The sequence below is a fragment of the Anser anser genome, assembly GCF_964211835.1.
Source record: "Anser anser genome assembly, chromosome: 3".
NCBI lineage: Eukaryota > Metazoa > Chordata > Aves > Anseriformes > Anatidae > Anser > Anser anser.
Window position 1 is genome coordinate 100,191,884 of NC_139722.1, and position 26,159 is coordinate 100,218,042.

Below are 26,159 nucleotides of genomic sequence, written 5' to 3' on the forward strand. Positions count from 1 at the left end.
AGTGCCATGGCCACTGCCCTGGGGAGCCTGTTCCAGTGCCAGACCGCTATCAGTGAAGAATCTTTTTCTAACACTCAGCCTGAACCTCTCCTGTCCCAGCTCCATGCTGATCGCTCTGGTCCTTTTCGCTGTCACCAGGAATACAGCTGAGAGGGAAATGTTGTACAATTCACACATAGCAATGAAGTGTAATAATGCATAGAGAGTGCGGGGTCATTGGTCAGTGTGTGAAGTAGCTTTTTTTTAATAGAGGATTTTCCTGTTACTTCATTTTAAGGAGTTGTAGGTGAAAACAACCAGCTCTCCATTTAATCCTCTGGTGTTTCTTACAAAGTCCGGGTTGAAGCTAGCTTAAACTGAGATTTGTACTTTACTGCTGTGAACCATTTAGTTTGCTATTAAATATAGTCTAAAGCTTTTGCTGTGTTTGAACTGTAGAAGGGAAAACCCAAAATAAATATTATTTACAATCTTAACTCCCAGTGGGGATTTTTCTGTTTTCTGATTTGCAAACATGCAAATATAATTAGTGCAAGGTTGCCTTTTTGTGTATCATGGCTTTTTATGCAAGTTGGAGGGCCAGCAACTTGAAAGGTGATTGTGCGTTCAGGACTGGTAATGAGAGCAAGTCAGAGTGTCATGAACCTTGCAGGTTTTTCTGTATGTAAAAATAATTGCATGCATTAACTAAAGCTTTACCTGTAGGAAGAAGAGGAATCTGCTTCCAAGAACCAGAAAAATTACTGGCTTCAAGACTGTGTGTTGTCCTTGTCACCAACAAATGACCTGATGGTAATAGCGAATGAGCAGAAAGCAGTTTTCTTAGTGTGTAAGTATACATTCTACTAAGTATATGTGTTAGTACATTTAGTAGTAGTGAGATCTAGTTTTTTTCTCCTGTCTACTTACCCTCCCAAGTCATATTTTGAAGAATTTTGGAACGTTCTGTAGTACCTGTGGTGTATTTTCTAGGTATTGCTTGGTAAGTTACTTATTTTGTCCTTATTTCTCAGCTATAGTGTTATCTGAGAAAAACATTTTATCATTAATAACTAAATCCAAAATATGCTGTATAAATACTCTGTTAATCAGAGATGTTGACGTTAATCATTCCCAATAAGCGGAACAAAACTTTACTGTTAGTTTTATCCTTTGCTAAAATATTTTAACTTATTTTTCTTCTCCCTTGAAAAAAATCAACTGAGTCACGGTTGCTTGAAGGAAAGAAAATTGAGGTGGATTGTCTTCAAGATTTCCAGCATTGATAAAAAATTCTTCTCCATCCTGAAGAATACGTGGCTTTTTATTTTACTCTAAAGCAGAGTTCTCAAACTGTTTTTAGAGGTACCCTGAATAATATATAAACACTGATCAGCCATCTTCCATTTACACATGTGCTGATGCCTGGGGTATTGCTCTTAACACATGCAGTTGGTGGTTGATGCTGGGAAATGAGCTTGATGCTGGGAAACCTAGTGCTATGGGGTGATTCTTCCCCATTGCTCTTGTGAGATCCCACCTGGAGAACTGCATTCAGCTCTGGAGCCCTCAGCATAAGAAAGACACAGACCTGTTAGAGCTGGTCTGGAGAAGAGCCATGAGGACAATCAGAGGTCTTGAGCATCTCTCCTATGAAGACAGGCTGAGAGAGCTGGGGCTGTTCAGGCTAGAGAAGAGGAGAATTTACAGCAGCCTTCTAGTACTTAAAGGGGGCCTACAAGGAAAGATAGGGAGGGACTCTTGGTCAGGGAGTGTAGTGATAGAACAAGGGGGGATGACGTTGACTAAAAGAGGGTAGATTTAGATCAGGTATAAGGAAAAAGCTCTTTACTATGACGGTGGTGAGGCACTAGAACACGTTGCCCAGAAAAGCTGTGGATGCCCCATCCCTGGAAGTGTTTAAGGCCAGGTTGGATGGGGCTTTGAGCAACCTGATTTTGTGGAAGGTGTCCCTCTCTGCCCATGGCAGGGCGGTTGGAACTAGATGACCTTTAAGGTCCCTTCCAACCCAAACCATTCTGTGATTCTTTAATATCCTTTAAGAACAAAACCACAAAAAAAAACACAACAGATTGTTGAAGCTTGGAGTTGCATAAATAGGCAAATGCATTTGCAGCATGACAAATTAATGCAAGTTATGTGCAATTATATATTCTAAAAAACACATAGGTTAGTTGCTAATTTTTCACAGAAAATAAAATGACAGCGGTATTCCTCAGAAAGTTCCTAATGGATCAAGAATAAGTAGATGATTTAGCTCACCTGCTAGAGAACTGCTGTGGCTGAACTTCTCTGTAGTAACTGTACCACACAGTGGTAGGTTGTCCTTGTGTCTCAAGTTTTAGGCATCAGACAAATCCCACACAGCGTTAGTTGTACATTTGCAACTGGAAGATGATTCAACAGTAAAATGTCAGTTGCAATTCAACCCTGTGAATAAGAAAGTGTAGTGTTTTCTAACCTTGGTTATGATGTGATCATTAAAAGTTGTCAGATTTAGTGTAGGATTCCCATGCCTGTTTTGGGGAGTTAAAATTAAAGTTTTGCTATCTGTTTAAGCTCAACTTCAGTAATCATCCCAGAAGCAGCTTGCCCTTGCTTAATACTTTTATCCCAAAGATGCCTGTTATGTTAATTGAACCTTTTAAAATTTCAGGAAGTGGGTGTTGTTGTATGGAGGTTTTTGAACAAAACCAAGTGTTCAGAAGGATTTTAATAGCATATTGTTCTATTTGAGTTTTTTAGAAACAAGATTTCTTTAGAAAAGTTACTAAAAACAGTGTTTTATTTACAATCTTCAAGGTATGTAATTGGTGCTTAATCTAAGTGTGGTAGGATGTATTGTACAGAAGCAAAGATTAAGAATAGAATTATATCTGTGAGATGCAAGGCATTACAGTTTAATAGATGCTGTCTATTTTTAATGGCAGCTAAATGGAAGCACAGTGACCAGGGCAAAGAAGAAATGCAGTATGCTGTTGGCTGGAGTGGCTCTCTGAATGTTGAAGAAGGGTAGGTCTTGAAATGTAGCTGTGATTAAAATGTTTTTGTATTTAATAATTGGTAGCATATAGTTTTTGGCTATTATCTAAGCACATTCATGGTTTTATACATTTTAATGTTGAAAACAACACTAGTAAGTTGTGTGACCTTTGTCTGCTTCATGGGCAGTGTGATATCTTAGGACAAGTTCATAAAATTGAGAAGTGCTGTCTGCAAATCAGTGTATTTCCATATAACTTAGACATTCTGAACCAATCTGGATTATTGGGCTTTTTACGGGTTCCTGTCACTAGAAGAAAAAAGTATATGTATTCTTTTACTGTAGGTAATACCATCTCTATTCTAGAGATGGTATTTTGTCAGGACATGTTGCAACCGGAAATGTATGAAGTTGTTTTAGAAATTCTTATTTTCATTTTCACAACCTCAAGCAAATAGGAAGCCATCTCTTTAAGAAGTCAGTTGAAGTTACAAACAGTGATCAACATTAACATGCTTTTTAATGTATTAATCTTCTTAGATGCGTTGAATTTCATCTATGCTTTGCATCTCTGACCTCCATAGTAAAAAGTCTTTTACATGCTTCTGTCACTTTTTGAAATGGTTTTAGGCTCCAAGTCATTAAGAGGACTTGGAAAATTTGCCTTGGTCATATATTTGGTGTTTATACGAAATTTCTGCTAGATCTGTCTTCAGATAACCAGACCGATGCTTTCTGGAATCTACCATATGGAATAGGATTTGGATTTCCTTATGGAGTTTGCAGTCTTGAGTTGCTGTCTGCCTTTGAACATGCCTGTTGGCTTCACCCTTCTGTTATTCTGTAGGAGGCATTGACTTAATCAGTCTATCTCCAATCTGTAAAAATAAACTTGCTGCTGCCATATATTTGAGCTGTTTTATGGTGTGTATGGTGTGTATTTAGGACCTTTCCCTATCCTACCACTGAAATTACCCTGTAAATTTTTATTAAAAACAAACAAAGGAAAAAGACCAAACAACTCTGGAGTCTTAGTATTGTCAGAGCCCCAAGAGATGCTGTCATACGGAATGGGTAGCTTTGTTTAGATAAATGGTTATGCTTGCTATGGCTTGATTTAAGGGTTTCCTGTAGGTGGGGGTTTTATTTCTGGGTAAGCATAAATGTAACAGATACTGTCAGATTGTCTAAAGACTTGAATTTTTCTGCCCAGAGTTGTCTTCAACTGAAAATACCCTGTGGTGGCTATGCTTTCCTATTAAAGATGAGATTTCACTGAGACATTAAACATAGATTTTAAGCTGTGATTTTACTGCAACTCATGTTAAACTTGCATTTAGAAAGCTTCTTTCTGTAATTGTCTAGTCTGGTAATTTAATTGCTCCATAGGGAGTGAAGGTGACCTCAAATGCAAATAACCAACAATACTGCAGGCATTTACACTTAGAGTGATGTTTGGAATGTCATCTTGAATTTATATGCTCTTTCACAAAACCTCTGTACTGCTTGTGTTTCCCCAGAAAAACTGTCTATTGTGGTAACAGTTAAATAACTTTCGATTTGAAATATTGTGGCCTGCCCTTCTGCTTGCCTTTTGCACACTCTGCCTGCTGTACATTGAATGTGCTCAGATTCTTCTGTAGCTGAGAAGACCGTGTTCTTGAAATTCTCTCAAATTATGAAGTGGTGAAATGCAGTGGATGTAAAATCATACTTAATTACATAATGTACTTCAGAAGTGTATTTTGATAAATATGGTTTAATTTTTTTTTTAAGACTTGTCCTCAGTATATATATCAGTATAGATCAGAACAAACATATTTACCTTTACGTATGTGTCATTTGATTTGAATATTTACTGAAGAGAGGTGTCAGAGTAATCAGTCCATGAATGATGAAAGAGAGCATTAAAAAGGTGTAATAAGTACTTACGCAATCCATTTGGGCACTGTTCGTGTGAACTCGTAATTTAAAGTATTTTTTTAAAAGAAAGGTTTTTTTTGCCTTTTTTGGTATGAATTTGATAAATTGTGTGATGATTTAATATTTTGTTAAAATATTAAAAATGCTGACTGGGCAAGATCTGTCACGTAGAGCAAACTTTCACAACTGGAGGATAAAATATGCTTATTAGTTTTATCTTTCTGTTTCTAGTGAATGTGTGAGTAGTGTATTGTGTATCCCACTGGCAAGTCAGAAGAGGTAAGAATTGATATTCCTGTGAATGTGCATTGTCAGTCTCCTTATATTAATTACACTTACGTCTGCAGCTTAGAACAGGATTTGTTCTTAACTTCTGGTTTGTCTTTGTGAAACAGGAGTTCCACAGGTCGTCCTGACTGGACCTGCATTGTGGTTGGCTTCACCTCTGGCTATGTTCGATTTTATACTGAGGTATGTTTCTCAGCATGGCAGGCCCACAAGGCAGCTACTGTAATAAATATTTCTATAAAATATCCATTTCTGTAGTTATTGCTCTTTGCCTTCCCTAAGAAAAAGGACAGTATTGTTCACAGTGATTATTCTTTCTCTTTTAGAGTGGAGTACTGCTTCTTGCACAGCTTTTAAATGAAGATCCTGTCCTGCAGCTTAAGTGCAGAACCTATGAAATTCCCAGGCATCCTGGTGTCACAGAACAGGTTTTGTCAGATTATTTCAAAAGCGAAGTGGCAGTGTTAAGGGGTATGGAAGGGAGTCTTCTCTGTGAATCCTCTACATTCTTTACCAGTGTTTGATGGGTAGAAAATTCTATAGAACAAGAGACGGTGAATGTCTTGTTCTAGAACTACTTTTGCTTGTATAGTTAGAGGATTCAGCATTTCTTTTATATTTTGAGTTTGCTCTGTAGATTTGTTTCTGTTTTGTCTGTGACAGTGTTGCAAAGGAAGGATTCATTCATATCCTGTCTTTTCATTTATGTGCACAAATATGATAATATATCGAGGAAAGGAGAAAACACATCTTGATAGATGCCAAGAGCTATACGTACTCATTTGTAAGCACTTGCTTCACAGAGAAGATAGTTGAAAATTAAAAAACAGTGTTTATTGGAGGTGGTGCTAAGAATCTGCATGTAATTCTATTTCCTATAGAGAAGGTACTTGTAGAGCGCAGGCTATTTAGTAGAAAAGTCATTTTTCTTTGCTCTTGGCTGAGTTGACATGCTTTATGCAAAAAACTAATGAAGTTGCAGAAACTTCCAAGCTTGCTTTATGCAAATGTTCATGTGATTTTTAGTATGACATTTTAGGATCAGTTTTGAAATACGGAAGGATTAAGGAATTTGAATCTTGAATTTATATGACCAAATTAACATTTTTGTGCCCAAGTGGTAATTCAGGTGCTAATCTACTTTGAGAATTTGGTGTGTAAAACCTTGACAGTTGTATTCTAGATAAACGTGTCTTTCTGTGGCCTTCACAAGCTACTGTAACTTTTGTTTTCTCCCTAAGACATAAAATACATTAAGCAAACATAAGTCACTGAAAGAAGATAAAAGTATAAAATGATGGGCTTTAAATAACTGTTCATATATGGGACAGTGTTAATACTTAATTTTAGTAGTTTTGTTGCCTGGGGCTTGTTAGAAATTAACTCTTTGGATGTAATGCTTTTTTTCATGTAGTTAACAGCTTCTTTTCTAGTTTGTACTGTTACAGCAGTAACTGTCTTCTCCCATTTGCTTTCACAGAATGAAGAACTAAGTATCTTGTATCCGGCAGCAATTGTGACAATTGATGGTTTCAGCCTCTTTCAGTCCCTTCGTGCATGTCGCAATCAGGTAGCAAGAGGTAGGTTTAAGAGGAAATACTTATTTCTGAGTTTGTTAATAGAACATTACATTACATGAAATTTACTTATGTTTGTCAGATATCAAATCAAGGTGAAATTTGTATCTTCCTTGCTTGTCCTTTAATGTGGATGCATATATTGCATTTGTGCAGATTGCTTCCACAACAGAAAATGTCCTCAGAGTGCAAGTTGCCTGAGTGGTATTGACTGTCTTGCACATTCTAAACATAAACTTCAAATTTCTTCTTTTTTTTTTTTTTTTTCCTTTATTGTGCTATTGCTTTGCCTTTGACTCAGAGGTTTTCTGTGTTTTATCAAATTTTGTCAGCTGCAGCATCTGGCAATGAGAATGTTCAGCCGCCACCGTTAGCTTATAAGAAGTGGGGTTTGCAGGATGTGGATACAATTGTTGACCATGCTAGTATTGGTAAGCACTTCTGTTTATTTTCAAATATTTGGCTTGAATGAAATTGAATGGTTTAGTGTTGTTAAGCTTGAGGTGAGAGCACTTATTAGTGGTACTGTTTGGATAAAAATAGTGGGAGAAGGTTGGTGTAATGAATGATAGCATTAATCACCATCAAAAGTACATTGTACTTTGTTTACTAGTCTCTTTGAGCATCCTCTGTCCATTTGAGGGGAGAGAAAGGATATTACAATGCTAGCTGTCTTGTCTTCTAATTTGGCAAGAAACAGACCAGAGAGACTAGATCTGATGCAGTTCTTCCCTTTTCTGCCAGGTTAAAGAACTGTCTGGCAGGCAAGTTCAGACTGATGGGGGTTTTACCTGAATCTAGCATATCAAGAAACTAAAATTTGAGATTGTGCCTTTCCAAAAAAAGGCAAACGTACTTCTAGACTCTAACTTTTACTTCTTAGGAATTTGCAGAAGTCCAGATTCTTGTCAGACAGGCAGATCTGAGTGACAGTAAACTTCATTACTCTTCCATTTTTTCACAAAAGCATGTGGGAGGTCAAAAGAGGGCTAAACAGGCAAGTGAAGTGGATTTGGTTAACCATCAATAGATGTGTTTTGCAGCTGAACTCTACAATACTGATACTGTTCTTCAGCATGCATCTCTGCTGGTTCTGTAGTTGTTAATGTTCAGGAAATATGTGGGAATCTTCACTTTTCTCATCATGTAAGATTGTTCCTATTTTTTATCATCATAACAAATCTTGCTCAGCTTTTTTTAATGAAAACTAGGGCACTTTGTCTTACTTTTGCTCTTCTAAACAAGCAAACTATGCTTTATAATTAACTAAAATACATTAGGTTATTTCTGCTGTATTGTTTGGAATTTATATGGTTAGAGGTACTCCTTCCCAAATCTTGGCTGGTCAGTCAAGAAAGCAAGGCAGGAATGTATTTAGACTTGCATTGCATGTTTTTGTTCTGAAAGTAAAAGACACTCGCTTTAATGTTTTTGTTAGGCATCATGACATTATGTCCTTTTGACCAAATGAAGACTGCCTCCAATATAGGTGGATATAATGCAGCTATAAAAAACAGCCCACCTGCTATGTCTCAGTATGTTACTGTTGGATCCAATCCTTTCACTGGTTTCTTTTTTGCCCTGGAGGTATGTACTACAAAGCTGACTTTCTGAAACTGTTTGAATAAGTAGTAATTCTTATTTCTATATAAGTATTTCAAAGTTATTCTTATAGCCATTGTATGCTGATGATTCCCCCTCTTGATCAGAAACTGGAGTCATTTGGTAATGGTAGTCACGTCTACCACAGGTTTCTGTCAATGAATTACTTATCCTAAAACAAATTTGATAGAAATTTGTTAATTTATTGCCAGTTAGGTAACCTGAGATTTTATTTATAATTAGGTTGTAGTTGTGTAAACATGTCTGTTAGGGATTTTTGGAGGCTTTGGGGCTTTGGTCATGTACATGGCCTGAGTATACTGTGGTGACTTCATACAGTGGCACTGCTACTTGTAGAAGAGAACTACAGCTTTTGCTTAATGTTACCTATAATACACTTAAACTTCCTTTTTTTTCTTGTATTGGAGGAAAAGGTTGTCAATGTAGCCGTGTGTGTCTTGTACATTCAGACCCTACGTGTGTGCTGGCCTTATCAGGGTTAAAAGTTGATTGAAAATGCTAGAATTGGAATTTTGATTTTGTACTTGCTTTTGCAACATGTTTATGACGGAACTGTTAACATTGGTATTTGCAAGGACATCAAAGCCATATGCCAGCTAACTCTCCATGATAACTCATACACAGAGTTTATTTAACTTCCGTTGCAGACAAACTTACTGAGCTACCAGTGACTTACGGGAGGATTTTGAAATGGTAAAGATGTCAGAATGGCTCTTCTGGGGGCAATGAATTAAAATTTTTTAGAGTCTTAAAGCTATGCTTTCTAAGCTGAAGGTCCATAGGAGGCCTAAAAAACTACCTAAACTTTTTGTTTCTTTCTTTCAGGGTAGCTCACAGCCTCTGTTGTCTCATGTTGCCTTAGCAGTTGCAAGTAAACTGACTTCAGCATTATTTCACGCTGCCAGGTAAATGAAATAAAAAATGATGTTAAATTATTTTTATTTTAGTAACTACCTAATAGTTTGAGGATTTTTTCAGAAACATTAGTATAGTTCTCCTAATACCTTTTTCTATTGCAAGTGGCTGGCTTGGTTGGAAGAGCAAACATGAAGAAGAACCTGCCCAAAAACAGAAACCAAAAGTTGAACCAGCAACCCCATTGGCAGTGAGGCAAGTTTGAAATACTGTCTCAATTGCTTTAAAAATCTTGTTTTCTTAATTATTTGAATTATTTTGAAAAGTGCATAACTGAACCTGTTTATTTTTTCTGACTTTAAACAGTGATGATAGTTTGCTGATCACTTGTTTTAAGCTTGTTTCATTTCAGCTTTATTCTGTGCAAATTACACGTTTCTTCAACTTCTGTTGAACAAACTTGTTTGTTGTTGCTGTAAAAGAACAGTTTGCACAGTTTAGTGATAGTGTAGGTACATGAACATCCCCTGAAGTTTATCACTGAAGTACTTCAAAGAAGCTGCATGAGTTGCTTGTTGCTTGTAACTTAAAACCTCTCAAAAAAAAAAAAAGTCATCCCAATTTCCTGTTGGGTGAGGAGGGAGAATGGGGAAAAAGGTTGTAACTTAATGCTTTCAAAAAGGCTGATAAAAGACTAAGAAATCAGGAAGAACGATCAAGATTGAATTTAAAGTATTTTCAAGACTAGTTGGCAGTCAGAGGGGGCTTACAAAGTAACACACTGCTCTGAGATCCTTGTGTGACAACACATTGCCAAGGCAGCTGCTTATCCTAGTTTCTGAAATTTGGTTTTCAGTAGGACATTAACAGACCTTCAAGATCTCTCAGTAGACAGCACAAAGAGTTGTCATCATTTGCTTTTCATTTTACCCAAATCTTTATGGCACCCTAAAAGTAAAATAGGAAGAGAAGAATTAGTCTTTATGAGATACTGTTTAGTATTTCTCAAAAAATATCTATCTGGTGTTTTTCTTTGATTTTTAGGTTTGGACTACCAGATTCCCGTCGCCATGGTGAAAGAATATGTCTTTCTCCATGTAACACATTAGCAGCAGTAACAGATGATTTTGGAAGAGTTATTTTACTGGATGTTACAAGAGGACTTGCAGTTCGCATGTGGAAAGGTATGGTAGCGTATGTCAATATAGCAAATGATACTTTTCAAAATACTGTGGCTTCTCATGTTCAGACTTAGAATTCCAAATGTTATTCTATTATTATGAGAGACTTCAGTACGCTGTCTTATTACAAACCGAATATTAAAGATGGATTTGTTGTAAACTCCATATGGGTATTGTACCAATCCCTGGAATACTGAAATGGAATACAGTAACAGTTTGGTTTGTATAGTTTGCCTGCAGTCTGTATCACAGCAGAAAGCTTTTGGCCTATTTTTTTTTTTAAAGATCTTTAGCTCTATTATCCAAGATACCTTCTCTTGATAAGCTGTAGTGTCGTCTTTAATTCTGCTGAGAAAGTAAATGATTTTTCAAACTTCTGTTTAGAGGATACACAATTCATTAGACCGTCATTTCATCACGGTGACTGCACAGTAAGTGGGTGTCCAGTGTCTTCTGAACTGAGGTTTTTTTAAGAAAATGTAGATGTTAAGCTTTCAAATTGTAATCATACCTAATCTTACAACACCTTGTTCCCGTCTACAGAACTAAAATTTTGCACTTTTTTTTAATGAGATGAGAGATACGTTTTATGAATAGTTAGTAAATCTCCCTCTCTCCTGATAGTTCAGATTAGTGGTCGTGAATATAGTAGCAACTTCAGGGACATGCTGGCAGTGTAATAGCTATAGTAATTTTTTTATATTTTTAAATAAAATTTTTATTAAAAAATTATAAAATTTTTCTTCATTACTGAGAGCTTTGTATAATCTAGCTTGTACTGTCAGAGTCCCAAGGTTTTTTTGTTTGTCAGCCTTTCCCTACTGCAGCTTTGAGTGAGAGTGTTGAGATGTGAAATAGTTTTGTTTGTTTGTCTTAAGCAAATCTTTCTAATGAATTAAATATTTTGAACCATATCTTTATCATTAATAGAGTTGTGAATACTTTGCAACCTTCTTAGTGTAATACATCTTGTCGTAAGCTTGTTTTATGCATTAATGTTTCACTTGTGGATTGAAGTATTCATTCATACTTGCTAAACCATTGCATTTAGTGATGTCAGCAGAACATTTCTTCCTCTTTTGTTTATGAAGTTTGTAAGTGGGTAGTACTTGCATTACCCAGAGAGAGAGTGAAGATGAGCATCTATTTGTTTACTGAGAATTACATTTTAATCACAAAAACATATGAACAAAAACTTACATATCCTACTTGACTATGCAAGTTTCCTTCATTAAATCTTCTCTTTAGTTTTGAAATGTAAGAAATTTGGCCACAGATCTTTCTTCTCTGAGAAGTTTTTGCATTGATGTAATGTCAAAATACAGACCTGGTGAGCTGTGGTGTGGTTTTTTTTTTTTTTTTTTTTTTTGTGGCTTCTCCCAGAAGAACTTGTTTCTTGCAAAAGCATTGCAGGAGGCAGCATTTGGCTCTGAGGAGTCCTCTGATGAGCCCTGCTCTGAGTGCAGGGACCAAAGCTTAACAGGAGTCTGGCTACTGGCCAGAATTGCACAGTTTGAAACAAAGTTTGACAGCTTGCCACTGGTAAACGGTGGTAATGTATCCTCATCTTGTATTAGTTTCTGTACACTAATGAATTTCTATCTTCTCTTACAAAGGATACCGTGATGCAGAAGTTGGTTGGATACAGACTGTAGAGGACCTTCATGAGAGGGAAACTGAGAAAGTGGATTATTCTCCTTTTGGAAATGCACAGTGTCCAAGCAGAGTGGCTCAGTTCCTTGTGATCTATGCTCCAAGGAGAGGAATTTTGGAAGTGTGGAGCACACAGCAAGGGCCTCGTGTTGGGGCCTTCAATGTGGGGAAGCATTGTCGGTAAGACATAGTTAGGATGTGGGCACACTAGCTGTGTTGGTGCAGTACACCAGTACATGCATATTCCAGTGACAAAAGCAGAAAGCGCTGGCAGGCTCTTGCTGCATTCCCTGCAGTGTTTCCAGTGAAAGCAGCATCTTGTTTTATAGAATGGGATTCTGTCATGCTCCATCACTCTACACACTTTACTGATAAACACACCTAGCAGTTGTTAAACTTTAGCTTTATTAAAAAAAAAAATCATTTTATTCAGTATATGAAAATTGAAGGTTGCTGATTTCATTCTTAACTGTAAATGCCGTGGTTTTTTCATTGGTTTCAGGTTATTGTATCCTGGTTATAAAATAATGGGTTTAAACAATGTGACCAGTCAGGGATGGCAGCCCCAGACTTACCAGATATGTCTTGTTGATCCAGTCGCCGGAAGTGTAAAAACTGTCCATGTACCTTTTCATTTTGCATTGAGGTAAGGACTTTATGGACTCTATTTAAGCAACTGGATTTCATTATTGTTTTTAGAAACTGTTTTATTTATTGAGAGTGATTCTTGTGTTCATTTTCAGGCCAAGTACTACTCTGGTAATATCCTTATTTTTTTCAAATATTAAATTTATTTTTATTAATATAATGTTACCTTAAAGTATCATAAATGCAAAGTAGAAAACTCCAGTTTTCTTCATACAGTTAAATTATTTCTCTACAGTGATAAAAAAAGTGAGCGAGCAAAGGATATGCATCTAGTAAAGAAGTTAAATGTTTTACTCAAAGCTAAAGCCTCAGATCCAGGTAGGTTCTCTTAACATACAGTTTGAAGAAATTATTTATTAAATGGTTTGTCTATTATTTGTCCTGTAAGTATAGAAACACAGGCGTGATAACAGTGCTTTCTAACAGCTGCATGTGCTATGAATTATGATCTTTAAGTGGCTTGTATTTTTTTGTAGACTACTAGATTAAATTTATCTCGTGCAAAGATCCAGTATAAGTTTTGTCTGCTAGTTAAATCTTTGATCAAAATATTAAAATCTCCTTTGAGTGCTTGCTAGAAACGTGATCTGTTTGCAACATGTTATGCTATGTAATGCTCAGCGTTTGAATCTACATATCCTTCTTCCTTTAAATAATATATAATTCTTAAAAAAGATAGATTTGGAGATGCCAATGAGCTGTTATGTTGTTTCATTTTCACCAAGCCTATTTTGGCACCTTCTGTAATGTTGTATCCAGCTCTATAGCATGAACTGATCATGTACATCTCAGCTGTGGTGCAGGTTGACTTGTTTGTCAGAATCCATTTTGAAAAATATGAATTAATATCATCATTGTCTTTGTTTGCAGACTTGATTGAAGCTGAAGCGAAGGAATTAATACTTGATATTAAATACCCTGCTACAAAGAAACAGGTAAATATTTAAAGTCAGTACACTTCAATATTAGAAAAATGTGTTATTAGATTAGTGCTAAATTCTTTTTAAATATTTAAAAATATTTTAATTGTTCCTAGAGTTGAAGCAAATGATTGAGCTATTATATTGACTTGTGACTTCCTCAAGGCATCTTCCATGATAATAATTGAAATAATAAAAATAGAGCAGACCAGCAGACCTTACTATAGGATCAAAATATGCCACAAGTATATGTGAAGACCAAAAAAAAAAAAAAAGCTGAAAATAGTTGTCAAAGTTTTGCTGTTGTTGGTTTACCTTTTATGTTTTAACAGTAAAATGAAATAAATGTTTAATTCTGTTGAATGTCTGCTTGACAGGCTCTGGAAAGTATATTGACAAGTGAACGCGTGCCACTTTCATCTCTCACAAACATCACTCAGACATTAATGGATAATTTAGAAAAACAGGGTAGGTGGATATTTATTTTGCAAATATGGAGAGGCATTTGCACTGTCTGCAGTGCTGTAAGGCAATTGTGGAACTACTCTGTTCCACAGGGGTATCAGACTTGATCTGCTTAGTTTTCACGCTAGCTTTCACAGTATGTTGCTTCTACAAATGGATCTTTTTTTCACGCAGACAGCAAATAGCTTGCTAACAAATATGCTTTGCTATACTTGCCACGTACCTAACAATTTGATTGTACTTAAAAAGAAAAATAAAATAACTGGGCTGAGTACTTGCATCTAGAAAAAAGCTTCCTTTAGAAAAAAGGCTTCACAGGCTGTGAAGACATTTTAGCGCTTTCTCTCTTTCCTAGGAAGACAGTAAAGATATGGTACTTTGGATCTGTAAAATCTTAATGTACTGGAGGCACTGAGTATCTGAGTTCTGGTCAGATGCCTAGTGTCTTCTCTTGGTAAGCTTCACTGACATTATATTTCATGTTCTGCTGGGGACAGTCTCAGGGATTGTCATTATCCATTCAAAAAAAAAGAAAACCAACCTTGTTGCTAAAGTTTGTGAGGTTCTTTCTTTGAAATGATGCACTTGGATTTTACCAGATCGGGAGAATCCTCCTTGTGTTTGAGGTGACCTCATTTAGGAGATCCAGCTGGATATTGTGGCATAAAGTGGAGAAGCATGTGCCTGCCACTTTGTGTATGTTAGGACTTCTCAGCAGTAGAAATCTGTCCATTTTTTTTGTTTGTCTTCCCTGGATTAATTTCAGCTTGTTAGGAGGAGAAGACCCTTTAACAACAGGAGTCAAGAAATCCCTACCACTGTTGTGTCAAAGTCCTGAGTAAACTGTTTGCCAATTAGAATGGCTGTTTCCCTTGAGACAGCCTCAGTGAGAATGTGGCAACACATTTTCATAGTTTAAAAGCTTTGAGGGGAAACCTTGTTGGGGACATTTTTTTGTGGCTTTGACCATTTTCTTGAAGTGGTGTGTAAAGGAAAGAGTGAGTTTCACACATGCAGTTCTGTAAGAACTCTTTTTTTAAGTGCCCTTTTCCACTGAAGAGGAATTGACAGAGTTGTATACTTACGTCTGAGTGTGTATTTTTGTGTATTATTCCCATTAATCTCTTATTGTCATACATGACATTATTTCCTCACAGTCACAATGAAGAACAAACTTGACTAATGTTCCAGTCTTCTAATTTCACAAGAGCAGTGGCATATCTTGCAGTGTGCTTAGTAGGCAAAAGATAATGCGAAACAGATGCCAGGCTCTATGAATGTTGTGGTTGTGAAGAAGAGGTCAAGTGACCGTGTGTGGCAAACACTGCATTTTTCTGCTTTGTAGGATTTTTAATAGCACTGGGACAATAGTGTTTAAATTTCATAGGGAGAAGAAGATCATATTTAGAAGCTGTTCTAGATGAAGTTAGGTATTTAGAGATACCTTCTGTATAGAAAGGTCTTTTTAGAATCTCTGTGAAATGTTTTCTTTTCTAGCAGATAAGTTGGAATAAGTTTTTATTCAACATTGCATTGGTGTTAGCTGCATATGTTCAGATTGCTTTATTCGAAGTTCAGAAACAATTACATTAGATTTCCAAGACTAAGATTGTAGAAATAAAAATGACAGTGTCATGCAGAGATGAAATTTAATTCATATAAATAGATGTCAGGCTCTGTTCTGGTACAGTGGGTGTGCTATGTTAAAATACTGGCAGAACAAATAAAAGGTTATAGTTTGGTAATTACTTCTTGATAAAAGAATCTGAGACTTAGTGTCTTTTAATTTGGGGCATTTTGTGGTTTGGCCTTAACTCAGGAAAAGACAAATACTTATTTTGTTCAGTTCCACATTATCAACCACATTCGTTTTACAAATGAGCCTGATATCTTTCTCTTTAATACATCTCATAAAAATAGTTCTTGTTTTATAATGCCAGGAATTAGCAGTAATCTTCGCAAACAGCAGTGCATCAGAAATTAGATTGAGATATAAGTCCTCTGGTGTGATTCCCAAAAGGAGAAGTTTAATGTGGCTGCAAAGTATGTTCCACTACTTCAGGCTATATATACAAGTTAAAATGCAGGGTCCTTTTCCTCCTCAGAGCTCGAGTGTGTGGATGAAGGACTACTGCAGTTCTGTGCAAACAAGCTAAAGCTGTTACATCTTTATGAACTAGTGAGCAAGCTAAATTCCCAAAGCATACAGGAAGACACTGCACCCTCAGATAATGTGAGTAAATTCAAAATTCAGTTATCTTGTAGAATTGAGAAATGATTTAAGCATAAAAGTATGTTTTCAGGGCCTTGGATAAAAATAAGTAGGTAAACTAGATCCATTTTTGTGGGCTAAAACTTTTAATGAAGTACTTGTTTTATAATACCTTATTTTTCTTTATTTACCTTATAAATGCATAGTAAATCATATACCTAAAATTATTTGGTAGTCACAGGAAGTCAAGACAGAAGTGAAAATAGAACCAGGATCCCCTGATTTCAGTCCTTTATCCGGAGTAGCATATTCTTAACAACTTAATTTGGGAGAGGTATTCTGGGACCAGTGGAAATCATAAATTCTGATGTTTGCACAAACATCAGAAGATGGGCTCTTAAGCAGAATTCTGTGGTCAGCATTGTAATTTGGCTTGCTTTTTAAATAGTAAATGACAAGTGCTTACAAACTAATAGAGGATATACAGTGGCATTATCAAGCAAATAGGCCCATATGGGCAATAGTTATACCACAAGCAAGATCTAAATGTGGGAAACATGCCTACTAAAGTCCTTAAAAATAAAGTTAAATAAGGTCTTTTTAATCCATTATGAATAACTGAATTATTATAATAGAATTATATACATTATATATTATGAATATTATATGCATGATCATTATATATTCTGTATGTTATATGATTATAATTATAACTTATAGTTGTAACTGATTATTGATCATTTTATCCTTTTACAAATATATATTTCTAATGCTCAAAATGAAATATTTTCACTCTTCGGACTCTTGTTTAAGTCTTTACTGTGTTTTTCTCTAAAACAAAAAAACATTTCATTACTCTTGGGACATGGGATTTTTTTGGGGTTTTGCTTTAAAGGACTTGGCTAAATTGCTTCGGCTAGAAGAAAAAGATTTTCAGAGGCTCCAAACGTTGCTGGAGAACTACAAGAAAGAAAACACCCAAACTCCTGTTCAGTTTGCTGATGAGAATGATGATGTATTGTCTGTGAAAATGTTCTTGGAGTATTTAGAGTATGAAAAGGATGTGATTAATGTGAAAAATATGGAAGACAGCAAATATGTGGCTTTAGGTAAGAACTACTGAACTGCTCGTCAGGTTACCTTAAAAATTGTTTATATTCTAAGATGTAATAAATTAATATTTTAGTCTTAACTTGGAGCCCTTTAACAAGGTGGCCCACCTCAAAGATGTTTGTGACAGTAATAGTTCTAGACTCTGACCTTTAGCAATGCGACAAGTCTTTCTACCTAGGTAGATATTAATACAAGTTAACTACATATGTGGATATGTTTACCCTAAAGCAATGTTACCACTCTTCATTCATTTATTAACACCACTAAGTTGGGCAGTGGTAACTAGGTACTTTAAAGAGCAGCTATATTCTCGTTTCCTTTATGTTTACAGCACCTCAAGAGTTCAGTTAATGACAGGAGTGACTTTAGTCTCAGAGATGAGGCGAGCTGGCCAGGACCATTACATGAGGCAATAGAGACCCTTTATTTGTGTAGCTGGGGAGATTTCTAACACTAATAGGAAATTTTGATGGTGGGAGGTGTCGGGAACCTTGCTGAGGTGTCTTTTGGGGTGTGGATTAGTGTTGCTGTCTGAACTCAGCTTTAGTTTTCAGATCTGTTCCAAAGTGACCTTGAGAGGCTCTTGAGAAATATCTAGTGGAAGTAAGTTGGGTTAAATCTGTTTCAAAGGCACTGTCTTTCCACATGACTTCTTTTCTGGGGAATTTTTGGTGCAGGCATGGAATTCTGTACACAGGCATTGTTGTGTGGTGTTCACTTAGTAGCCTTCTGCTTCTTTTGGCCTTAATTGACAGATTTTGAGAGGAATCAAAACTGAAAAGTTAGGCAGAAGAGCTTGGCTTTCATCTATATGAAGATAAGTCTGTTTCTTAAGTAATCTTAAATCTGCTCAAGTGAGTTTGCGTTTTCTCTACCATAACACTGTACTTGGGTTTAAGAACTAAGGTAGAAGTACTTCCTCCCACCCCTTGAACAAGGATCATCAATAACTTGTTAGGGTATTTAGCTGTAATTAAAATAAAAATAAATGGAATCATAGAATGGCTTTGGTTGGAGAGGACCTTAAAGTTCTAACCCTCCTGCCATGGGCAGGGACACCCCTCTCTAGACCAGATTACTCAAAGCCCTGTCCAACCTGGCCTTGAACACCTCCAGGGGTGGGACATCCACAGCTTCTCTGGGCAGCCTGGTCCAGTGCCTTGCCACCTACATAGTAAAGAATTTCTTCCTAATATCTAATCTAAACCTACCCTTTTATAGTTTAAAGCCATTACTCCTTTTTTTATCACTATGCTTCCTGACAAAGAGGCCTGTCCTGGCTTTGTCCTGGCTGGCCCCCTTTAAATACTGGAAGGCTGCTATAGCGTCTCCCCAGCGTCTTCTCTTCTGTAGGCTAAATTATCTCAGCTCTCTCAGCCTGTCTTCATAGGAGAGGTGCTACAGCCTCCTGATCATCTTTATGGCCCACCTCTGGACTCATTCTAATAGGTCCGTGTTCTTCTGGTGCTGGGGGCCCCAGAGCTGAATGCAGGACTCCAGGTGGGGTCTTGCAAGAGCAGAGTAGAGGGGGAGAATCACCATCCTCGCCGTGCTGGCCACGCTTCTTTTGATGTAACTCAGAATATGGTTGGCTCTCTGGGCTGTAAGTTAACATTGCTGGCTCATTTTGAGCTTCTTATCAACTCATACCCCTAGGTCCTCCTCCTCAGAGCTGCTCTCAATTTGTGCCCCACCCCGCATGTATTTGTGCTTGGGATTGCCCCAGCCCAGGTGCAGGACCTTGCATTTGGCCTTGCTGAACTTCATGAGGTTTGCATGGACCTACCTCTCCAGCCTGCCAAGGTTTCACCAGATGGCATCCCTTCCCTCCAGTGTGTTGACCAAACCACTCAGCTTGGTGTCATCAGCAAATTTTTTGAGGGCGTATTGAGTCAGTCTGACTGTCCATGTCACTGACAAAGAAGTGAAACAGCACCAGTCCCGATACTGACCCCTGAGGAACACTGCTCGTACTTGGACATGGTGGTGTTGACTGCAATTCTGCGTGCAACCATCTATCCAACTCATTACCCACTGAGTGGTCCATCCATCAAATCCATGTCTCTCCAATTTAGAGACAACAATGCCATGGGGCACAGTGTGTGAAATGCATTTCATGAGTCCAGGTAGATGATGTCAGTTGCCCTTCCTGTGTCCACCAATGCTGTAACCCCATTGTAGAAGGCCACCAGATTTGCCAGGCATGATCTTCCCTTAGTGAAGCCATGTTGGCTGTCACCAATCACCTCCTTATTTTCCATGGGCCTGAGCATAGTTTCCAGGAGGAATTGCTCCATGCTCTTGCTGGGCACAGAGGTGAGACTGACTGACCTGTGGTTTCGAGGGTCTTCCTTTTTTCCCTTTTTGAAAATGGGGGTTATGTTTCTCCTCTTCCAATCAGTTGGAACTTCACCAGTCTGCCACAACTTCTCAGATATGGTTAGTGGCTTAGCAACTTCATCCTCCAGTTCCCTCAGGACCTGCTGATGCATCGTATCGGGTCCCATGTACTTGTTCACCTTTAGGTTCCTTAGCTGATCTTGAACCTGATCTTCTCCTGCACTCACGGTTCATCATTCTTTCAGTTCCTGCCTTTGGCTTCTGTGACTTGGGCTATGTGACTGGAGCTCTTGCCTGTGAAGACTGAGGCAAAAAAGTCATTGAGTACCTCAGTCTTCACTATATCCCTGGTGACCAGGTCTTCCATTTCCTTCTGGAGAAGGCCCACAGTTTCCCTCGTCTTCCTTTTATCCCTGATGTACCTATAGAAGTCTTTCTTGTTCTAAATATGAATGTTGTGCTGAGGAATTCGGATGGTTTCTTGAAGATGTTTTTCCAATTTTCCTCTTCCTCAAAGAGATACTCAGCTTTTGTAGCACTGATCAAATTTGGATTGTGTGATTAGTTTGTTTTGGTTTTCTGTTTTTTAATTGCTTGAAGTACATCCAGTTTGCTGTACTAGATACAGCATGCTTCCACACAGTTATGGGTCACTTAGTGGATAAGCTTGTCCAACACTTCTAGCTATTCCTTCAATTGAACTAATAATAGTACAATAACTTTTCTAATAAATCCACTTTCCTCTGTCTCCTGTAGTGGTAGAAACATTCGTCCTTTGAAACAAACCACTTTCTCCACTAAGGGTAAAGTATCAGAGTATCCTAGACATAACTTAGTTCTTTTTATTGTACTCAGTGGGACCTGATCAATAGATGGTATTTTGTATAAAGGTAAGGGAGAGGCTGTGGCAATAGATTTCATTCATCATGTTCAGTAATTTTTTTTTTTTTTTTTTTTTTTTTACTTCAGGCAACTTTTTCTTCTGGAAGTGTTTGTGTGGAGAGAGTTCCACAGAGGAAATGTGTCATGCGTTGGAATCAGCAGGTTTTAGCCCTCAAATCTTGTTGGTAAGCTATTTATTATGTATGTTAAAACATTCTGGTTTTGGAAACAAAACACTGAAAGGAAAAATATGAATGTTGACCTTTGGATTAATGCTATTCTCAGGCTGTCTTTCATGTTCATATGCCCCCACATGCGGTTCTTTAGTTGCTCATATTTACACTTACCACTTAACAGATGTCAAAAAAATCTTGTGGTAGAAAAATGTGGCTATGCTAGTGGGAATGTCTAGAGTATGCATTGAATAGACTATAAGTGTTGTCATGTAAAATTTTGCTGAAAATTTATTTTACAAAGAGAAGCAAAAATAATGTGAGTAGTTAATTTCAGGTACAGAGACATTTGTTATAATTCCTTGTTACATCAAGCAAAGAAGTTTTTTTAAAAAGTCAGACTTGTCAGAATCACTAGTAGTGTTGAGACAATCATCTTTCTTTAATCTGCATGTAATTTTATTTTTTTTGCTACTTGTCTTCCACCAACTATCTGATGAATGAAATACCTATTACTTTTAATTAATATGTAATTAAAATTTATGTATTACTTTGCTGTGTTAAGATTTTCAACTGTAATATTAACTACTATTTTTTACCAAGTTAAGATTGCTAACAAACTTATATGAGCTGTCTGTGCATTCAAAAGAGTATCTTTCAGATATCTTAGAAAATACTGATTGTATAGTTTCCTTTCAGTCTGTCAGAGTTCCTTATGCAATATATTTTTAACCTTCTATATTAATATAATAAGGACTCATTGATATCACAGTTCAGCTCCATGACACCCAATTTGTTCAAGGAAGTGACTGCATTAGGTATTGCAATATCACAGAGTTTCTTCTGTTTTAATTAAATTTTGTATTCTCTTTTTTCCAGTCACTCCTTCTCAATTTATGGCTTTCCAGGGAAAAAGACATTCTAGAGAAACCAGATTCTACCAGTTGCCTTTATACTATGCTGTCACTCCTGAGCAAAATGAAAGGTGAAATGTACACTTGGAACATTTAAACACCGCGGATGTTAGTTATTAGATTTTTTTTTTGTGTGTGGATGTTAGCTATTAGAATTCTTTGGTGTTTAATTATTATTATTTTTTTTGATGAATCCATGTTATCATTTAGTTCCCTCACTCAAAAAAATGTAACAGAACTAAAAGAACTAAATATTGCATTTTGATATATTCTGTAACAAGCAACTAACTTGAAAATGCAGTCAAAGTCTGAGGACTGTTGCAATTAAAGGCCTGCTTCATGCCTTGCTTTTTCACTCACCACCAAGTAGACACAGCTACTATTTGGCACCAGAAGGTGGCTGTCCATATTGCTTTCCTCCTCTTTTTTTTGCTGTGTGTAGTTCTGCCTCTCTCTTTTGCTGCCTGGTGTTCAGAAGTCCTTCGAGTTGCTTTAATTCACGTTGAGACACTAACATCATTATTTTAGCAGCATTTGTTTAGTGATCAACTCTGTAATTTGAGGGGTGCTCTATAAAGTCAACTTCACACAGGTTACCCCAAATAATGGAATGAATAAATATGGATTCTCCTACCTCACATAAAACTGCTGTAGTTATGTCTCTGCCAGGTTCCCTTATATGTAGTTCACCACAGGACACCATTATCAGCTTGAAACTGGAAGCATGAATAAGCTGTTGCTGTTGTCTGAACAAATTAATTCTGCTGAACATGAGATAGCCTGAAGAGAGCCAGCTTGAGTGGGTGCATTTAATGGGTATGGTGTTTTGAAATCACAAAGGAAGCTGGCTGCATTGTTAAGTGTTATTTTGTTATATTCCTTAAATCTAGTTAAGTGTTCAGTAGGATTTACTGACTAGTGGTTTAGATTTGTTGCCTGTTTCCTCTGAGTGAAATTTGGAGAATGAGTAGTTCATGTTCTGCTCTTTATTTTACATTTGATATATAATCTAGGAATTGTATGCTACACATCTCGAACAATGTAATGTAGAGTAATTGGAAATTGCTCCTAATACATGCTGCATTAATAAGTGCTGCTTTTAGGGTTGGTTACTGTTTCGCTAGTTCTAACATCTCATGACCCAAGTTGAGTTTCCTACTGTCTCTCTCTGCAGTTGCTATCGATGAGTCCTGGGACACTCAGTCCGTTTCCCCCTGGTGGCAGCAAATGCGAACAGCTTGTATTCAGTCTGAAAATAATGCAGCTGCCTTATTGTCTGCTCACGTTGGAAACTCTGTTACTGCACAGATAATTGACAGTGTGACAGAGAAGAAGGTCAGTCACTGTGTACTCATCTCAGTGTTATATACTGTGTCAGCTCCATGCAAATTGCTGTCTTTGTAATAGAGTAACATCCTCAACATTCACTTGTTGTTGTTCTGACTCGGGCACAAGCATGCCATGCTGCAAGCCTGAAAATTTGTATTTGAATGTGAAGAATATTATGCTGAGGTAAGTGAAAGATATGTCGGAATTGCTTGCTACACATGTTTAAATATGTGATAGGAACAGGGGAACTGGACAGTGAGTTTTTCTCTTGATAGCAAATAATGTTGACAAACTTAAAGCCTATACAATTTTGAGAAATTCACAGAGGTGGATGGTAAACCTGTTTCAGCACAATTGTGTTCTTAATATACTGGTGAATTTTCTTATCTCTTATGTTATTTCTTCTTAAGGTAATGGGTAGGCTTTTTTGGGGTCAATAAGGATCTTTTTACAAAGTTTTGATTAACACTGCAAAACTACAAACAGGTTATTTCATTCTTAAACAGCCCTAGACTTATGTGTGTTTTACTACTTGTATTAACAAACTCGAATTAGATGTGATTTAGGTGATGTTACGGCTTGTAAATAGATTGTTTTATATATTATAACTAGATTGCTGGGAAGTGTTGTAGCATTTTTCTACATTCATCTTAACTAATCCAACTCTGTATATTAAAATTCCCCATGTTGTCCAAATAGGAATGTTGATATGTTGCAACATGCTATGCTTTACCCATCTTCTCTCTCCTTTGTAACCTTCTCTTCTGTTCTTAAAAGAAAAAAAGCAGCAGTCATAAAATTTGCCTTCCATACAACCATTTATCTTTTTACCTTTCTTTTTTCTTTTGCCCTCTTTTGGCATAAAGCCTAAAACTGCTAATGGCCAGGATTTTGAGAACTCTAGAGTTTTCTGTATTGGTGCACCTGGAGTGCTGCATCCAGGTTTGGGGCCCCCAGCACAAGAAAGATGTGGAGCTGTTAGAGCGAGCCCAGAGGAGGGCTACAAAGATGGTCAGAGGGCTGGAGCACCTCTCCGATGAAGACAGGCTGAGAGAGCTGGGGGTGTTCAGCCTGGAGAAGAGAAGGCTTTTAGGAGACCTCATTGCAGCCTTTCAGTACTTAAAGGGGACTTATAAAAAAAAGGGGACTTATAAAAAGGATGGAGAGGGACTCTTTGCTCAGATAGATAATGATAGGGCAAGGGGGAATGGTCTTAAATTAAAAGAGGATAGATTTAGACTAGATGTTAGGAGGAAATTCTTCACTGTAAGGGTCGTGAGACACTGGAACATGTCGCCTAAAGAACTTGTGGATGCCCCATCCCTGGAGGTGTTCAAGGCCAGCTTGGATGGGGCCTTGGCCAACCTGATCTTTAGATAGATGATCTTTAAGGTCCCTTCCAACCTGAGCCTTTCTATGATGATTCTATGATAAAACTAAAAATCAGATCTACAACCTCCTGGAAAAATTCCTGGGGTTCCTGTCAGACTATTTGCTGATTAACATGAGAATATCAAAATAAGGCATAGATAAGGTATCATCCAATTCTTCCAGATGCATGAGGCATGATAACTATTTTTTTATATGGTAGGATATTGAAATGTGGGTTGAGTAATCATATGTAAGGAATGAAAAATTGTATTCAAGGACTTAGAATTAAATCTCTTTGGTCAAAAAGTAGGTTAGAATCCCTTCAAACATGAACTTAATATAGGATTATAAGCTGGCCTTTCATGTCCTTTTTGTTTCCTTATACTCTTATTTAAGAATCTGTGTGGCTTGTGAGCAGTGTGGGGTATTAATTTATCTTTCCGTAACAGTTCATAACACATCTCAAGCTAAATTGTTTTTAGAATAGAGTAGCTCTTGAGATATAGCCTTCAATTTTAATACTGTGCAATTTCTTAAACAAAACCGTGTTACTTTAAGTGAACAGATCTAAAACAGTTTTTATGTTCTGTTAGTTTTCCCAAATAATTGTAGGTTCAGACACGGAATCCTGGGAAGCACTTTCTCTTGATGCTGAATATTGGCAACTTTTGCTGAAACAGTTAGAGGATTGTCTGATACTTCAGACACTACTGCATAGCCAAGTGAGCAAGAGGACGAAAAAAGTTTCATCTCTACAGACCGAGCCTTTGGGTAGGATTTCTGTAAAGAAATTGCTGGAAGGTGGAAAAGGTACGTTTTTCTCCTGGAAAGATGTTGGTTGTCCTTCTAATAGACTTCTGAGATATCCTTACCTACTTTGTGAAATACACTGCACTGGAAATTGTTCTGCTGGTAACATTTCTTAGTTTAAAAAACAAAGTAAACCATGTAGAATTCTGTTTCAAAATGGTGAAAGGGTATTACTGAAAGGACTACATTGATTGTAAACCTCTAAGTTGATTAAGAATTTTTTGATTGGCAAAGCCATCCTAATATAATTAATGGTATTAGTTAATAGTCATCTCTCTTCTATTGTCTTTCAATTCTGAGCTACAAATCTTACGAAATACTTTCAGTGTATCCCAGACTTTTTTTTGTTGTTTTTACCCTCCCAGGAGGTATTGCTGACACTGTAGCAAAGTGGGTTTTTAAGCAAGGCTTCAATCCTCTTGTACTGAATTTGGCACAACACAGAAACAATACAGAGAGTACTGAAGAATCTGTAGAAATGCATACAAATATCTTTCTTGAGGAACCAGAAGTAGATGAAGGCTTGGAAACAATCCTAGGTAAGAAAATAACGTGAATCTTTCAAATCTTAAATGCTTTCAGAGCTGTTTTAGATGCTGCTGTTGTGAATAGCAGAAATTATAGTGGGAAGAGGTCTGTCTTGTAACTTTTCCTTTTTTTTCCATAGAGCTGCTGCAACTAGCATATCAGCAGTTTCCATGTAGTCTTGAACTGGATGTACTCCATGCACATTGCTGCTGGGAATATGTAGTGCAGTGGAATAAGGACCCAGAGGTAAAAGAATTTCATTTTCAGGGAGTAATGGTTAAGAACAAATCTCTAGTTTCACAAGTTTTAGTTCATAAAAACTTTCATTGAGAAAACACTGAGTTTGAAAGCGTACTGGTTACACTTTTTCT

General features: G+C 37.0%; 1 protein-coding gene across 3 annotated transcripts in view; it reads left to right on the top strand.

Moving 5' to 3' along the window:
- Positions 1-26,159, top strand: part of RAB3GAP2 (RAB3 GTPase activating non-catalytic protein subunit 2) — a 50,662-nt gene that overhangs the window by 13,342 nt on the left and 11,161 nt on the right. For 2 of the 3 annotated variants that reach the window (XM_083829647.1, XM_083829648.1), the window contains exons 3-26: positions 706-829; positions 2,931-3,012; positions 5,138-5,185; positions 5,302-5,377; positions 5,521-5,622; positions 6,675-6,774; positions 7,104-7,202; positions 8,210-8,358; positions 9,220-9,299; positions 9,415-9,504; positions 10,294-10,433; positions 12,047-12,263; positions 12,586-12,729; positions 12,967-13,049; positions 13,602-13,666; positions 14,029-14,119; positions 16,222-16,349; positions 17,224-17,437; positions 20,751-20,848; positions 21,716-21,821; positions 22,925-23,085; positions 25,044-25,260; positions 25,626-25,799; positions 25,928-26,034. In XM_083829647.1, coding sequence (XP_083685773.1) covers positions 706-829; positions 2,931-3,012; positions 5,138-5,185; positions 5,302-5,377; positions 5,521-5,622; positions 6,675-6,774; positions 7,104-7,202; positions 8,210-8,358; positions 9,220-9,299; positions 9,415-9,504; positions 10,294-10,433; positions 12,047-12,263; positions 12,586-12,729; positions 12,967-13,049; positions 13,602-13,666; positions 14,029-14,119; positions 16,222-16,349; positions 17,224-17,437; positions 20,751-20,848; positions 21,716-21,821; positions 22,925-23,085; positions 25,044-25,260; positions 25,626-25,799; positions 25,928-26,034 — 2,895 coding nt within the window. Of the gene's footprint in view, positions 1-705; positions 830-1,227; positions 1,345-2,930; positions 3,013-5,137; positions 5,186-5,301; positions 5,378-5,520; positions 5,623-6,674; positions 6,775-7,103; positions 7,203-8,209; positions 8,359-9,219; positions 9,300-9,414; positions 9,505-10,293; positions 10,434-12,046; positions 12,264-12,585; positions 12,730-12,966; positions 13,050-13,601; positions 13,667-14,028; positions 14,120-16,221; positions 16,350-17,223; positions 17,438-20,750; positions 20,849-21,715; positions 21,822-22,924; positions 23,086-25,043; positions 25,261-25,625; positions 25,800-25,927; positions 26,035-26,159 lie in introns of those variants that run through there. The other variant, XM_083829649.1, reaches the window with a different exon arrangement.